This window comes from Juglans regia, chromosome 7 (assembly GCF_001411555.2).
Source record: "Juglans regia cultivar Chandler chromosome 7, Walnut 2.0, whole genome shotgun sequence".
Lineage (NCBI taxonomy): Eukaryota > Viridiplantae > Streptophyta > Magnoliopsida > Fagales > Juglandaceae > Juglans > Juglans regia.
Window position 1 is genome coordinate 24,055,756 of NC_049907.1, and position 16,694 is coordinate 24,072,449.

General features: G+C 29.7%; 1 protein-coding gene across 6 annotated transcripts; it reads left to right on the forward strand.

Annotated features, from left to right (window-relative positions):
- Positions 1-7,994: 7,994 nt before the first annotated feature.
- Positions 7,995-15,220, forward strand: LOC108986138 (UPF0481 protein At3g47200-like). 6 transcript variants are annotated; one of them, XR_004801867.1, is made up of 5 exons: positions 7,995-8,078; positions 9,464-9,532; positions 11,237-11,329; positions 14,759-14,804; positions 15,009-15,220. XR_004801867.1 is itself a non-coding variant. In XM_018958662.2 (4 exons), the coding sequence occupies exon 4, from the start codon at positions 12,366-12,368 to the stop codon at positions 14,397-14,399; it is 2,034 nt and encodes a 677-aa protein (XP_018814207.1). In that variant the 5' UTR covers positions 7,995-8,078; positions 9,464-9,532; positions 11,237-11,329; positions 12,342-12,365; the 3' UTR covers positions 14,400-14,652. The 6 variants fall into 6 exon arrangements, 2 of the variants coding, with proteins under 2 accessions (XP_018814207.1, XP_018814206.1); XR_004801868.1 differs by having other exon boundaries at positions 15,012-15,220; XR_004801869.1 differs by lacking the exon at positions 14,759-14,804.
- The last annotated feature ends 1,474 nt before the right edge of the window (positions 15,221-16,694 follow it).

The following is a 16,694-nucleotide window of genomic DNA, read 5'->3' on the forward strand; positions in this document are numbered from 1 at the left end:
ATTTTATTATATGTTTGAGAAATGCAATAGATTTTAAATCCGACGTCGAGGATCACAAGTCACACAGCTGGCGAACGAGGCCTAGCAGAGTTTACGTTTAAGATTTTACGTTTGTAACTTAATTCATCTCAATTTATTATTATAATTTTTTTAAATTTTAACATAAAATATAATAAATAATTTAATTTTTTTAATTTTTAAAATAATAATAATAATAAATAATATTCTATTATCTCAATTCAATTCAATTCAGTTCAACATTTAAATGTAATTTAAATCAACGTTTCCTTTAATTATGTGGGGGCGGAAGAAGGCTGGTGCATCTTTATATTATCTCTATCCTTTAGGCTTTTTCGATTCAAAAATATTAAAGTGCAACTCCGATCAATATTTGAGCAACAAATTATAGCAAGTTCTTTCCATTTCCAGGTACGTACGTCTGTATATGAACTATCTATATATCCTACGGTGGATGCATTCTGTGAAATTTATCTCTTCTACTCTTTCTCAAATAGCTAGTTCAAATTTATTTTTATATGTATTTTTTTTTAGAATTTTTTAATAATTTGGTGTTAAGTTTTTATTTTAAAAAAAGTTCTTTTAGTTCCTGTTTGATGTTTCAAATTAATGGAGGGCGTAATAATAAAGAAAATATTAATGTTGTTAGGTCATTGAAAGCGTATCGCTCATATGAATTTTTTTATTTATTAAAAAAAATACAAACACAAAAAGGTAGAGAGAATTTAAGATTTTAATTTTCATCTTTTATGTTTTTTGACTCCTTTTATTTTAACCAGTGTCCCTCAAATTTTATTTTCCCTTTTTGGATTTTTGTAAATTCCTAATGTTTTTTTAAAGTTGTTATTAAACGTTTATTTTTTTAAAACTGTCTAGTTTTTTTAATTAATTTAGAATTCTTAAATTTTTAGGACCAAAATCACTTTTATATTTCTTTTCTATCAAACTAATTAACGGAACGTTAATAAATTTTTTATTTTTCAAAAAAAAGTTCTAAAGGATTCCTAACGTAACGTGATACTATTTAATTTATACTTGCGGGTAACATTGGGGTGTAATTTGTGGACGGAAGATATGCTTAAAACTAAATTTAATAAAATAATAATTAAATAAATGGAAAAAGGCTCCCAACGGTCAAAGAGCCTTTTTCCATTTATTTAATAAAATAATAATAATTTAATGCATACCAATGTCATGGAATAATGATAATTTTATTATTTTTTACTATATTTTTAATACTCTTTTTATTTTTTATTTTTTTTAAATCTTTTTATTTAATAGTTTAGAAAGTGATTATTAATAAAATTATTTATTTTTAAAATTTTTTTAATGATTAAAAATGTTAAAAATAATTAAAAAAATAAAATTTTAAATATATGCCAAAATAGTAGAGGATGATAGGTAAAGGAAAATGCTAGAGCTTCCACTTGGAGCTTCCGTTGGGAACTCCTGTTGGAGCTATAGTGTATTTTATTATGTATATTTTTTAATTCTTTTTTTATATAGATTTTTTAAATATTTTTAAAAAATAAAAAAAATTATAATATTATTAACTAATATTTTCTTAATTACAAAATAAAACGAATTTTTTTTTTGACTTTTTATTTTATTTCGTAATTAAAAAATATTTTTTAATAATTTGTTTTTACTTTTTTATTAAGAAAGTGTTTTTAATAATATTTTAAATTTATTTTATTTTTTAAAAATATTAAAAAAATTTATATAAAAAATAACTTAAAAAAACACGTGTAAATATATGCTATAGCTTTCAGCGAGAGATCCGGAGTTACCAGCGGTAGCTGTAGCATGATCCGTAGGTAAAAGGATAGTAAGCTTATCCGAATCCAATGTCATGTGTATGGAATTTTTTTTTATTTTTTGTTGGATATATGAAACGAATCTTGACCTAAAAGTCTTTTCCGAAACAGTAGTATACAGCTGTTTTCAAAATAAATGACAAAAATGATCTGTCTTTCGGTGAAAGATGGGACCTGGACATGATTCCTTGTTCGTATGAATCCAAAAATGAGAGGGCTGAGTGAGCTTTTTCACACAAGCAGTACGAACGAGACAGACCATGTGGTCCATTTCCGATGCGCATTTCTCATATTCATTTTCCAAAATGATTTAGGGGTTCCACCCCTCATGCAAAAGAAGGTGATAAAGTTGTGGTTTATACGCTAAATTAATTTTTAAAATTTTCTAAATTGAAGTTTCTTTTTTGTTGAAAATCACAAATATAGATAAAGCTGAAAATTATCGTAATTATTTAAACGTGTTTTAGATTGTGTTTGGATATTGAAGTGAGTTGAGTTGAGTTGAGTTGAGTTGAGATGATAAAATATTGTTAAAATATTATTTTTTAATATTATTATTATTTTAAGATTTAAAAAAATTAAATTATTTATTATATTTTATATTAAAATTTAAAAAATTTATAATAATAAATTAAGATGAGATTGATAACCCTTAACGTATGTTTGTTAAACATCAAAAACTTTCATTAATAAAACTTATTTTCACAAAGCTTTATAATTAAAAATTATATTATCTTCTTCAATCCCAATCCCAATCCCAATTGCATCTACCCCATTGGCCACGTGTGTAGCTCTTCTTCGTTTCACCCATTTTTTATTTTTTTCTCTCTCTCTTTTAACCTTTTCAGGGCATAGATATAGTCGAGGCGATGAAGGAGAGATGACTGTCTAAACACTTTTTTTTTTTTCCCTCTCTCTCATCTTTTACTTCTTCCCCTTTTCTTCTTTCTTCTTTTTTTTTTAAAAAAAAAGAGGTTGGGACGACCAACGTGCAGGTGGCTTCTAAAGTCTAAACAATTACGTTGACAGATAGATAAATGTTTTAAGATTAATTGCAAAATCAATGCCTATTTTTCACTTTTTACAATTCAAGGCATCCGTTTTTTAATTTTTGTAAAATTAATACATGAATTTCAATAAATTTTCAAATAGGTACTTTAGTCAATTTTCCATTACCAAATTAACAATAGGCCACATGCCATTCTCTAATTGGTTAACGTGGATATTGATATCATATTGGCCAATCAGAGACTCGCATATCACGTATGGATGCAATGTGTCAATGACACTATTAAAGTTCTAATTGTAAAAAATAATAGAGGTATTGAATTGTAAATTTCTTGAAATTCATATATTAATTTTGCAAAAACTGAAAATCAAAACTTAAATTAACCATTAATTTTAAAATTAACCATAAATTATATTATAAAGTCCATTAATTCTTCTTTTATCTTTTGATTTTGCTTTAAAAAATTTTCGGATTATTTTTGTTATTTGATATGTAAATAAATAAATTGCAATCACAGTACAATATGGTGAGATATTGTAAATACTGAAAAATCTATGCATATTACAAATTTATTAGTATTTAGAAGAAATATTTAAAAGAGAATAGATATAGAATAAAAATAAAACAAAAAATTATTTGAGAACATTGGGGTGTAATTTGTGGACGGAAGATATGCTTAGGGCTGAGCACCGACCGATTCGGAGTCGGAGGGCCCAGACTCCGACTCCGACTCCGACTCCGACTTTGTCGGAGGTCGAATCCGACCTCCGACTCCGACTCCGCAATGTACATTATCCGATCCGGATCCGACTCCGACTTGTCGGAGCGGAGTCGGATTACCAAGAGGAGCTGCGGCCTGCGTGAGAGGAGGGGCTCTGCGAGAACGCCGCGCGAGGGAGAAGCTACGTGAGAGGAGGGCTGCGCCTCGCCGCCTGCGCGTCGCGCGAGAGAGGGGTTTCGCGAGAGAGGGTTTGCACGAGAGAGGGGCTCTGCCGCTGCGAGAGGGTTGCGCGAGGGACGGGCTTCCCGAGAGGGAGGAGTTGTGCGAGAGAACTGTGCCGGCTGCGGCGCTGCGCGAGAGAGAGGGCGACTGGCGAGAGAGGGCTGCGGCGCTGCGCGAGAGAGAGGGCGCGAGGGCTGGGCTTCGCGAGAGGGAGGAGTTGTGCGAGAGAGGGACCAGAGGGTTGTGAAAGACTAAGAGAGCTGCGCCGGCTGCGGCGCTGCCCGAGAGAGAGGGCGACTGGCGTCGGGCGAGAAAGGGATGCGGCGCTGCGTGAGAGAGAAGGCACGGGTTTGAACTTGAAGAAGGATAAGCTGGGCTGCACTGCAGACCTAAATGAGTAATCCAACGGCGCCGTTTTTGCTATAAGGAATAGTTACTATAGTAATATACTAATATACATTATATACTAATTAATATGAATCTATTTTATATTATATATATATATATGAAGATTCATAAAAAAATATATGATATATATTATTATATATGAATATTAAAAAAAAGACACCGACATTGTATACGAAATATTATTAATACACTAATATACTTTATATATATATTAATATATATAAATATATGTAATACACTAATAGTATTAGTATATTAGTATTAGTATTAATATTAGTTATACTAGTAGTGATATTAGTTATACTAATAGTTATATTAGTATTAGACTATTAGTTATTATTAATACTATATATTATACTAATAGTGATATTAATACTATATAATATATATAGTTATAGTTAAAGTCATTTAGTATAACTATATTAGTATAAGTTATAGTGATTTAGTATAGTTATGATACTACAAGTTATAACTATAGTCTATATTAGTATTAGAATTAGTTGTAGTGATTAGAATAACTATATATTAGTATTTGCTATAATGATTTTAATTTAGTATAACTATATAATAGTATTAGTATATTAGTATTAGTATTAATATTAGTTATACTAGTAGTGATATTAGTTATATTAATAGTTATATTAGTATTAGACTATTAGTTATTATTAATACTATATATTATACTAATAGTGATATTAATACTATATGATATATATAGTTATAGATATAGTCATTTAGTATAACTATATTAGTATAAGTTATAGTGATTTAGTATAGTTATGATACTACAAGTTATAACTATAGTCTATATTAGTATTAGAATTAGTTGTAGTGATTAGAATAACTATATATTAGTATTTGCTATAATGATTTTAATTTAGTATAACTATATAATAGTATTAGTATATTAGTATTATATTGACTATATATATTTTTTTTAATATAGTCAGTATTATACTGACTATATTACTGATTGTATTAGTATACTTAATGTCTAATACTAGTATATCACTATAGTTAATAACTTAATAGTATCATATAGTAATATAGTATTAGTAATTGATACTAGAGTAATTTATATAGTCATTTATATATAGGCTTAAAGTGGTTTACTAATTTATATATAGTAATTCATACTATTAGACTATTAGTAATTTATATGAATAATACTTTAGTTATTATACATTAGTATTATATGTTATTATAAATTTATAGATTAGTGTTTATACATTAGTATTACAATATTACATGTCGATGTTATTATTCATCTTAGTGTTTATAGTATATTATATATACATTAGTTATTAGTATTATATGCTATTATATTTATACATTAGTAATTTAGTGTTACATGGTAGTAATATTGTAAATTTGTAATAGTATGATATTTACATATACTAAACTATTATTAGTCAATTTAGTCTATATATTATAGTATAAATATATTATTTAACTAGTATATTATTGAGTTTAACTAACTATATAAGATATAGTTGTATAAAATTTAAATAATTAATATATAGAAAAACACATATTTTTATAAAATATGTATAAAATCGGAGGCGGAGGCGGAGGCGGAGTCAGAGGGAGACGTCGGAGGCGGAGGCGGAGGATCGGAGTCGGATCGGAGCGAAGTCGGAGTCGGATCATCAATGGATCCGACTCCTACTCCGACTCCGACTGTCAAGAAGAAAAAACCTCCGACAAGTCGGAGCCGGAGCGGAGTCGGAGCGGAGCCGGATTCGGAATTGGATTGTCGGATTTTTGCTCAGCCCTAAATATGCTTAAAACTAAATTTAATAAAATAATAATAATTAAATAAATGAGAAAATGTTCCCCACGGTCAAGGAGCAAACCCAAGCCATCCCTCATTAACGAGAAGATCATGAAGGATGGTGCTACAACTACTGACAAAGTTTACTGTGTCTTTGTACACATTGTCAAAACAAAGTATTAGTTTGCTTTTCCTTTTTTTTTTAAATATTTTTTATTTGTTTATTGTTTTTAAAAATAAACAAATACACATACTAAAAAATAAATTGATTGATACATATAATAGATACACTTTCTAGATGTATCTATATATCATTTTTTAAAATAATACAAAAATAATTATTAGTGAAATTGTAAATTTTTTTTTTATTTTTTTTAATGATTAAGAATATTAAGAAATAATAAAAGAATAAAATTTTAAATATACAAAAAATAATAAAGAACAGATAATAAGCTTATCGGTATCCAAACGTCATGTGACGATTCTTGACCAAAACGTCTTTTCCCAGACAGTGGTATACAGCTGTTTTCAAAATGGATAATGCTGGAGTTCTACTATATTTTATCACGTGTATTTTTTAATTTTTTTTTATATAAATATTTTTTATGATTTTAAATATTTTTAAAAAATAAAAAAATTTATAATATTATTAAATAATACTTACTTAATCACGAAATAAAATATAAAATATCTTTTTATAATTTTTTATTTTACTTCGTGATTAAAGAAGTATTTTTTAATAATTTTTTTTTTTACTTCTTGATTAAAAAAATATTTTTAATAATACTCTAAATTTATTTTATTTTTTAAAAAATATTAAAAAATATTATATAAAAAATAACTTAAAAAAAAAACACAATGCATACAGCCCAGCGGGAGCCCCAGCGGGGGGCTGTAGCACGATCCTTTCAAAATGCATCATACGACATGGTCTGTCTTTCGGTGAAAGATGGGACCTGGACATAATTCTTTGTTCGGATGAATCCAAAAATGAGATGGCTGAGTAGATTTTTCACATCAAGCGGTAAGAACGAGACAGGCCATGTGTTTCATTTCTGATGCGCATTTCTCACATGGGAAATGCTTTGGTGTGTCCCGAATGGGATTTTTTTTTTTAAAATTTTTTTTTAATCTTATGATTAAAAAAATATTTTTTAATAATATTATAATTTTCTTATTTTTCTTAAAAATGTTCATAATGATTAAAAAAAAAATACTCTATTCAGAATACACTTGGGTTCCGAATTCGGAACCCACAGCAGTTCCCTTCTCACATTCGTCCTTCTCCTTCTCCAAATAATGCTTAGTTTGTTTTTTAAATTGAGTTGATTTAAGATAAAAATTAATTAAAATATTATTAAAATATATATTTTAAGATTATTTTTATTTTAAAATATAAAAATTAAATTATTATTTTTTATTTTGTATAAAAATTAAAAAAAATTATAATAATTAAATTAGATGAAATGAATTGAATTAAATTAAATTGAATTGAGAAGAAAAAAAAAATCAAGTCTATTCTACTGTTCCAAACTCACCCAAAGACAAGACCATGTTGATCGTGTGGTCCATTAAAAAATGACTAGTTAAATTTATAAAAATAAATTTTTTAGTTAAATTTTGGTTAAATTTTATTGAGTCCACTATTAATACTTTGTTGTATTTTTATAATCTATTCTTTAAGCTTCATTTAGATAATAAAAATATTTCATTTTATCTCATTTTATTATTATAATTTTTTTAAATTTTTATACTAAATATAATAAATAATTTAATTTTTAATTCTCTACGAAACTGTTTTTTCGATTCACACATATTTTATAATAAAATATTATTTTTTAATTTATACCTCCCAAAGTGAAAGAAAATAGTAAACAAAATTTAAAAATAAAATATATTATTTAATATTTATTTGCACTTAACATCTTACAGCTGTACTACGGGATATGTCATACAGCTGTCTGGGCTGACAAGAGTCTACGGCTAAGTCAACATTCAGTTGATGTGGTGCACCAGCAGGTTGCATCTTTATAATCTGTGACCCGACCTTCAGACTCTTTGCGTTCAGCCGAAACACGATCATCTGCAGGTTGAGCAACAAATTAGCAAGTAAGTTCCATTTCCTTCTTTCTCCATCTACGCACGTCTCTGTCTATATATTAAATACAAAATTAACTTTACGGCCAAGTTTTTTAGTGGTTGAATATCTATATATGAAGCATTTATAAATTCTACGGCTGAAGTATTCAATTAAATTTTTTTTTTTAAAAAAAAAAGAAGTTTCTCTTACTTCCTATTTTTTTTTCAAGTTTTATATAAACCTTCAAGACTTTTCAAGTATTTTTTTCAATTATTTTAGAGTTCTTCTTAGATTTTTAGGGCCAAAGTCAATTTTCTATTTCTTTTCTGTCAAACTAACAATTTATGGTCTGTTTGGCAAGTGAGTCACTACTATTCTTTACTTTATTTTTATTTTTTATCTATTTTTTTACTATTCATTATTTTTTACCTACTTTTTACTATTATTTAATATTTTATTATTACTTTTTCATTACTTTTTCACTACTATTCACAAACATTTTCAACACTTCTCAATACTTCTCACTACCCAAACGTACCCTAAACTTATGGGTAACATTGGGGCAGAGTTTGTGGAGCAGATTTTTTAAAAAATAATAATAATAAAAGGGAAATGCTGCATGCTGCTCCACTGGGTGGTTTTATTTATTTATTTAATAATTAAATAAATATTTTTTAATGATATTATAATTTTTTTAAATGTTTAAAAGTATTAAATATCAAGTGATACTTTATAAAATTAATCTCACAAACGATGTAGTTTAATCTGATGCGTTAGATCTATTTTATAATAAAAATAATTTTATAAACCAACAAGTCATATCAAATCACACTAGTTTATAGAATTATTTTGTATAATCGCTTTGTGACTATAGTATTTATCACGTGTCAATGACATCATTAATGTTCTAACAATAAAATAAACGGATGTATTGAATTGTAAATTCTCGAAGTTCATATATCAATTTTGTAAAAGTTGAAAATTGAGATGTCGAGTTACAAAAACGTTAAAACTCATGTACTAATTTTGCAATGAATCATAAATTATATTATAAAGCTCATTTCTAATTTTATCTTTTGATTTTATTTTTAGCTTTTGTTTGGATTATTTTTGTTGTTTTGGGTGTAAATAAATAAATTTCAATCACAATACTATATGGTGAGATATTGTAAAAACTAAAAGATTTGTGCATATATATTACAAGTTTACTAGTATTTAGAAGAAATATATGAAAAAGAATAAATATAGAATAAAAAAATTCAAGTAATCTAGAGAGAAAGCAGATCATAAATTGATGTATACTACTTCGTAGAAATTTTTAGTTAAAATAAATAATTTTATGTGTTTGGTAACTGTCATCTACTTCTAGAATGTTTTTATTTTCATTTTTGTTTATTTATTTATTTGCGCGCAGGGAGCGATCTATGGTGAATGATAACGCAAGTCCATTATCGCATATTGAAAAGAAAAACATATTAAAACAGTAAGGCCATTTTTACCATTCTTCTGTTGTGCTTTCTTTTTATGCTAAAGCTGTACTATTTGGGAACTCCACCGTAGAAGCTGTCTTCTGAAAAGTTCTAACATCAAACGATATATGGATTTTACAGTTTCAATAATTAGTACATCCTTATTTTTTTAATACCAAACCATCTACAAGGCCAGCTACGTGTCAAAACAAAGGTCAGGGACTACCATTGCAAGTAAGGGATTCCAGCTTGATCCAGTGTAAAAATACCTAAACTACACTTAACAAGGTAGCTGAGAGGGAGAGTGAAAACACAACAAGAGCACATATGTGGCTAAGCATTTCCTTCCATATAAACATGGACTATGTTTACTGGAATTAAGGAAGCATCAAAATGCATGACGTCATCTCAAATCTCAAAATATTTCTAAGGCGATTGAGTGCCATTATTTAACCAAATCACTATAAGGAGAGAGTTCGGTTCAATAATAAGGTCTATTGCACTGAGTTGGTAGGATAAAGTGAAGCCAGTTTTCAAAGTTGAAAATTCTACAAAAGTATTTGTAGCATTTCCCAAGAAATAGGAGAGGCCAAGCATAAAATTAGAGCTAGACGAGCATCTTAAAACCCTCTTACAGCCAGCTAAACTGAGATTGCCTTTGGAAGTACTATCTATATATGTTTATAATTTTTAAGTTTCTTACTTTAACAATCTGTGTTGTGCTATATGAAGATCAGATAAAATAGAGATTTTGGTCCAGCATGTCAAATATTTGGGCATAAGGAGAGAGCTCAGTTCCCTTGGTCATTTATAATTATGTGAATAATAGTATTAACAATCACCATATTACATCCTCAAAACTTTTCTTTTGTTCCTTGCAATCTAGATTTCCCTGTAGATTAGTGATGAAATGAGCCGGGCAAGTAGATTAAATTGATATGATCCCTAGAAAGAAGCCTAGCATAGTGGCAGCTCTATCTCTCCAACATCTAGGAAGTGTATTGCCATACAACACACCAACTAGAGCATATATAGCTCGAGAAAACATGTTGAGATGCGGACTGTCTAGAATCATGAGAGCAACATACACATTTCGATGCTAAAGCCATTCTACACTATTTAATTGAATTCTATCATCAAGTAGTATTTTGTTATTCCATATCACGTATGGATGCCATGTGTCAATGACACTATTAAAGTTCTAATTGTAAAATTAATAGAGGTATTGAATTGTAAATTTCTTGAAATTCATATATTAATTTTGCAAAAGCTGAAAATCAAAACGTAAATTAACCATAAATTATATTATACAGCTCATTAATTCTTCTTTTATCTTTTGATTTTGCTTTAAATTTTTGTTTGGATTATTTTTGTTATTTCATATGTAAATAAATAAATTGCAAATACAATACAATATGGTGAGATATTGTAAATACTGAAAAATCTGTGCATATTACAAATTTATTAGTATTTAGAAGAAATATTTAAAAGAGAATAGATATAGAATAAAAATAATAATATTTTAAGTAATAAAGAGAAAAAAGAAAAAGAAAAATTGATGTATAATGCATTATAGAAATTATTATTAGTTAGTTAGATTAAATAAGGTAAGTTTTAATTAGATATTGTAGATAGAAATATAAAGAATCCATCGTGAATTATTGAGCAATTTTCTGTGTTTGGTAACTCTCATCTCTAGTATTTTATTTTTGTTCCAGTAAAGCAAAAGAAGCAATCTGCAGCGAGCAGTAGTCGAGGAATCATTGAGCAAGTCCATTATTGCATATTGAAAAGAAAAGCATACTGAAACTGTAAGGCCGCCATTTTTGCCTTTCTTCCTTTTTTTATGTTAAAACTGTATTATTTGAGATGGAACTCCGCGGTAGAAGAAATCTTCTGAAAAGTTCTAAGATCAAATGGTATATGGATTTTAAAGTTTCAATATATATATATATATGGTTATTTTTGGTATTAACGTTTCAGTAGTTACTACATCATTTTTTTTTTAATACTTATTCTATTCTTTATAAGTGATATATAGTAGGGCTGGGCTCTGACTCCGACGGAGTCGGAGTGCTCATTTCCGACAAGAGTCGGAGCTAAATTGGAGCTCCGACTCCGACTCCGAATTGGAGTCGGAGTCCGACGACTCGGATCGGAGGTCGGAGCTCGATGTGCGCTCGCTGTGGTGCTCGAGCGGAACTCTTCTAGAGAGGTACGCTCGACTTCCGCTCGACATGTCGCTCGAGCAGAACTCTTCCAGAGAGGTTCGCTCGACTTCTGCTCGATGTCGTTCGAGCCAATGTTCAATACAACGTGTGCTCGACTTGCACTCGACACCTCGCTCGAGCGCAAGTGTTCAATAAAAAAAATTTCGGAGTCGGAATCGGAGCTTCTTGGAGCTCCGACTCCGACTCCGACTCTGAATATCTATTCGGAGCTACTCCGAATTCCGACTCCGAATTTCGATGACTCGTCGGAGTCGGAGCGGAAGTCGGACGGAGTCGAAAGTTTCAAAATTTTGCACACTCCTAATATATAGTAACCAATAATTTGAATAACCGGCCTGATTCCAATAGCAAGATTAGAGTCTCTCCTTTTAGCAGAGTAAACCCCAAAAATTATTGAGGAAATCTTGCCTTTTTTTTTTTTTTTTACAAGAACTTTAACATGGTTCCGCCACTGGGACCAGATACCTGTTATTTTTTAACGAATATGTGGCTTGCTCTCTCTATTCATATTAATAGTTAAAAAGCTTACATTTTTCTATGATAAATTTTTATTAAAATTAGTAAGAATTTGTATGCTCTGTATTAGGAACAGAGATTTGTACTACTTCTCTGCAATATGGGCAGTAATACACTTTCCACTCGAATTGAGGAAAAGCTTGCTATCTCAACTGGAGTTGGTCAGTTTTGTATGTATAAAGTGCATGAGCTATTACGTGATGTAAACGAGAAGGCTTACAAGCCTACGTTGCTTGCCATCGGTCCTTACCACCATGGCAAGGTTGGCCAAGGATTTATGGAAGAGCATAAATTGTACTATCTACAACAAATGCTTATAAAAACGAAAGGAAGTGTAGAAGCATACATCACGGCCTTGAAAGAATTGGAAGAGCCCGCTCGTAAATGCTATGTAGAATACATTAGCCAGACCCCAGATCAGTTTGTAGAAATGATGTTACTTGATGGGTGTTTCATTATTGAGTTGTTCCGTAAGTATGAAATCTACAAGAAAACAAGACAAAAGGAATATGACCCAATTTTTCAAACGGAGTGGATGCTTTCTATAATAGCTCGGGATCTGCTATTATTTGAAAATCAACTTCCATTATTCATTCTTGCTAAATTGTTTGGTATGAGTGAGAGTAACGGATCCAGAAATTTAGGAGAACACATTGTTGATATTGAGGAGACAGATGAAATTAGTGTTGAAAGCTCAACCTCCACAGTTCAAATTGTCCAGACACAGCTTAATGATCTTGTCCTCGGTTTTTTTGCTGCCTTTTTACCATTTAAATGGAATGTCAACACATCAAATTATAATTCAACCGAAAGGATTAAGCATCTACTTGGTCTGACGCATGAAGCTCTCAACCCTTCACTTCCAATAATGATATGTCAACGTTTAGAGCATGGGTTCAGATTCAAGAATGCAGAGTTTGAGCATCTCCTTGGTCTCATACATGCAACCATTTGTATTTCAATACTTGATACAGAAATAGATCATGCCAAGGAATGTCAAGAGGCAGAAGTCAAAATCAAGAAGGCAGAGATATTTAAGCACCTATTTGATCTGATTTGTAAAGCAGTCATTCCATTACTTGCAAAAATGAAGAATACGAGGAAGGCAATCTCTTATTCTAATGAATGTTCTGGCTCCCTAGACAATATGGTAGAGAAATTGACGGATTTGCATGGTCCAAAAGAGGTTGAAGACTGGAAATCAATTCCATTTGGCTTAGAGCTTCTAGAGGCTCAAGTTGGATTCAATATGGCAAATAAATTTAAGGATAAATTATTTGAGTTTTTCGACTGGATACCGATACCTTTTGGCTTTGAGCTTAAAGAGGCTGGAATTGAACTCAACAAGGCAAAGAATTTTGAGAAAATATATGATCGAAATAGGAATGAAGACTGGAAGTCCAAACAGTGTGAAATAGGGCCACGAATTGATGGAGTCGAATTGAATGCGATACAAAAAGTTAAGCATCTATTTTGTCTGAACAAGATTGAAAATTGGATTTGGAAGTCAATACCTTACAATAAAGAGCTTCGTGAGGCTGGAGTTGAATTCCACAAGGCAATGAAATTTAAGCGTCTACACGCTCTTAGAGAGATTGATAACTGGAACATACATAGTGCCACAGAGCTTGTTGAGGCTGGAATCAAATTCAAAAAGGCAGAGAAATCTAACTTGCTTTCCTTAAAGTTCAACAATGGGCTAATGGAGATTTCACCTTTGAGCATACATGGTGATACAGAGACTTATTTACGAAATCTAATTGCATATGAGCAATACAGACAAAATGGCTCGAATTATGTCTACAACTATGTGCGCTTCATGGATTGTCTCATTAATTCTCCAAAGGATGTTGAATTACTTCGTCGAAATGGAATTATCAATAATTGTTTGGGTGATGATGAAATTATTTCCGACATGGTTAACAAGCTTGGTCACTATGTTATCTTTTCGACCAACATTTATGCTAGAACTTCCACGAATCTGAACATGCATTGCAGGAGACGCAGGAATGTATGGATGGCAAAATTAAGGCGCGATTATTTCAACAGTCCTTGGGCATTGATTTCATTTCTAGCGGCTGTGTTATTGCTTGCACTTGCAATTATACAAACCATATTTTCCATTATTCCTTAGGTTTTTCAGGTAGTCTTGATGTATGTTCTCTTAGTGAATGTAATAAATATTGAAGAATAAAAGTAAGAGTGGCCCCAAACTATATCTTTTGTTGAGCTATATATGAATCATAATATATTGAACGAAATTGATTGGGACTTAGACAGTCGTATGACAAGGGTCTCTTATGCCACACATCATTAGAAGACACCGTAGTGACAAGGATACATATTATCTAGAAATGTAATAATTTTTCTTCTCTTAATTTTCAGTTTGTGTCAATCAGTGTTTTTCTTAACTTCCAGCTAATCGGCTCTACCTCTATAATTAAACTTATTTCTATAAATCGTAATTTTAACTGATATTGCATTTTATTATAGGTTGAAATGTTTCGTATTACAAGACTTCTTAATAAGTACTATACAGGTCAGTGTCGCATTTAACCAATCGAATATTGAATGATTAAGAGAAATGCTTTAACCTCAATGAGATTTTATAAAAATAAACTTACAAAATCACATGATTTGATATGGTAAATTGGATTGCAAAGTTATTTTTACTATAACTTAGATATAACATATCACATGTAACAATATCAGTTTATAAGTTTATTTTTACTTTCCCTTACAGCAGTGCATGAATTCAAGAAGCAACGGAGGGCTGAACAGCAAAGCAATAGCTCTGATTATAACTAGCTTCTAAAAATTTCCTCTTTCTTTAATAATTTTTTTATTTTTTTATCACATGTCTAGCTTACAAAGTGATCATTCTTTGCTCTCATTACATGAAATGATCTATACAGTCTTAGGCGTGTATGTCCCGTACAGTCTTTCAAAAAATAAAATATGCACTGATTTACTCAAAAATAAGTAGCACAAAGGCTATCTTAAGTACGGGAGGATCTCGTGCAATAATTAAGAATAAATTCTTAGATTGTCTCCTAAGGGAAAGTTATTTAAAATCAAACTCGTTTAAAATGGTGAAAATATACACAAAGAAAATAAAAATGATGGTATGTGCAATGAATGGAAGAGTGCAACAAGAATGAAAAGGGCACTAGTCATGGACTAGATTCATATTTTTGAATTTTTGAGTGTCGAAATGAAATGTAAAAGACTAACAAATTGAAATTAACAATAAATAAAAAAATCAACTAAACTAAACAATGTTAATTAATCTGAAAATTAAACAATAAAACATAAATTATTTAAATCTCAATTAAGGTTTAATTCATCTAATATACAATGGAATTAAGAAATTAATAAAACTAATCTAAGAATTAAACTAGATTAGAAAGTAATTGAAAAAATACGTATTGAGAATTGAAAAGTCTCAAAATCAAGATTCTAGGGTTGATCATTGTATTTAAATCACAAATTTTCAAAATTAATCCATAGCAATTGTAATCACTGTTAAATGAAAGTTTAAAGAAGCGAGTAAATAAACAGCAAATAAATGGCCCAAACTTCTAAGCCAAAAATCTCAAAAATATTCTATAAACTTTGAAATGAAATTAAATAAAAAGTAGAGAATGAAAAGAGCAAGTCAAATAGATGGAGATGAAGATGGTAGGCAATCAAGGAGACAGTTGGAGTGGCAATTGGACCTTAGAGGAGTTCTTCAAATGTGCGGTGCTGCTGTGCAAAAAGTCCCGAAAAGAAAATATATATATCTCTCCCGTTTGCGTAGTCCCCTCAAATCACCTTACGGAAACTCTTTGCTTTTCAAAATGCCCCCAGTGTCACTTTTAGTTGTGTGTGTGCGTGGGTTTTTTTTTTTCCCTTCTGCGTGTGCCATTGCCTAGTTGCCTTTTTTGACTCTCTTTTTTTTTTTTTTTTTTTTTTCAGCCTTTTCTATTGGTTCTTTTTGACATTTTAGTTCATGCTTTTTCATTTCTTGATCTATAAAAATAATAGAAATTAGAAAAAAAATAGAATATCAAAAATATAATGTGCATGTAAATAAACATAGTCCAATTAAATCATAAGTTATAAAATTAATCATAAATCATGATATTAACTAATTTAAATCACAACTCGAATTTATCCATCTTAACCATCTTTTCATCTAAAACCAATAATAACGTAATGAAATAAATAAAATAAATTGGTTCTAAATGTATAAAATATGCAATAATTTAGCTCAATCATGATAGGGATAACATCCCATATTCACGCCAAGCATCACGAGAATATTCACGCCAAGAATTTAATTCTAGGCTTGTATATTCCCTCCCGTATTCCCTCAATTGTATTTATGTTAGTTTACGTTAGTTTCCATTTCAGTGTTTAGTTTCCATTCCAATTGTATATTTCC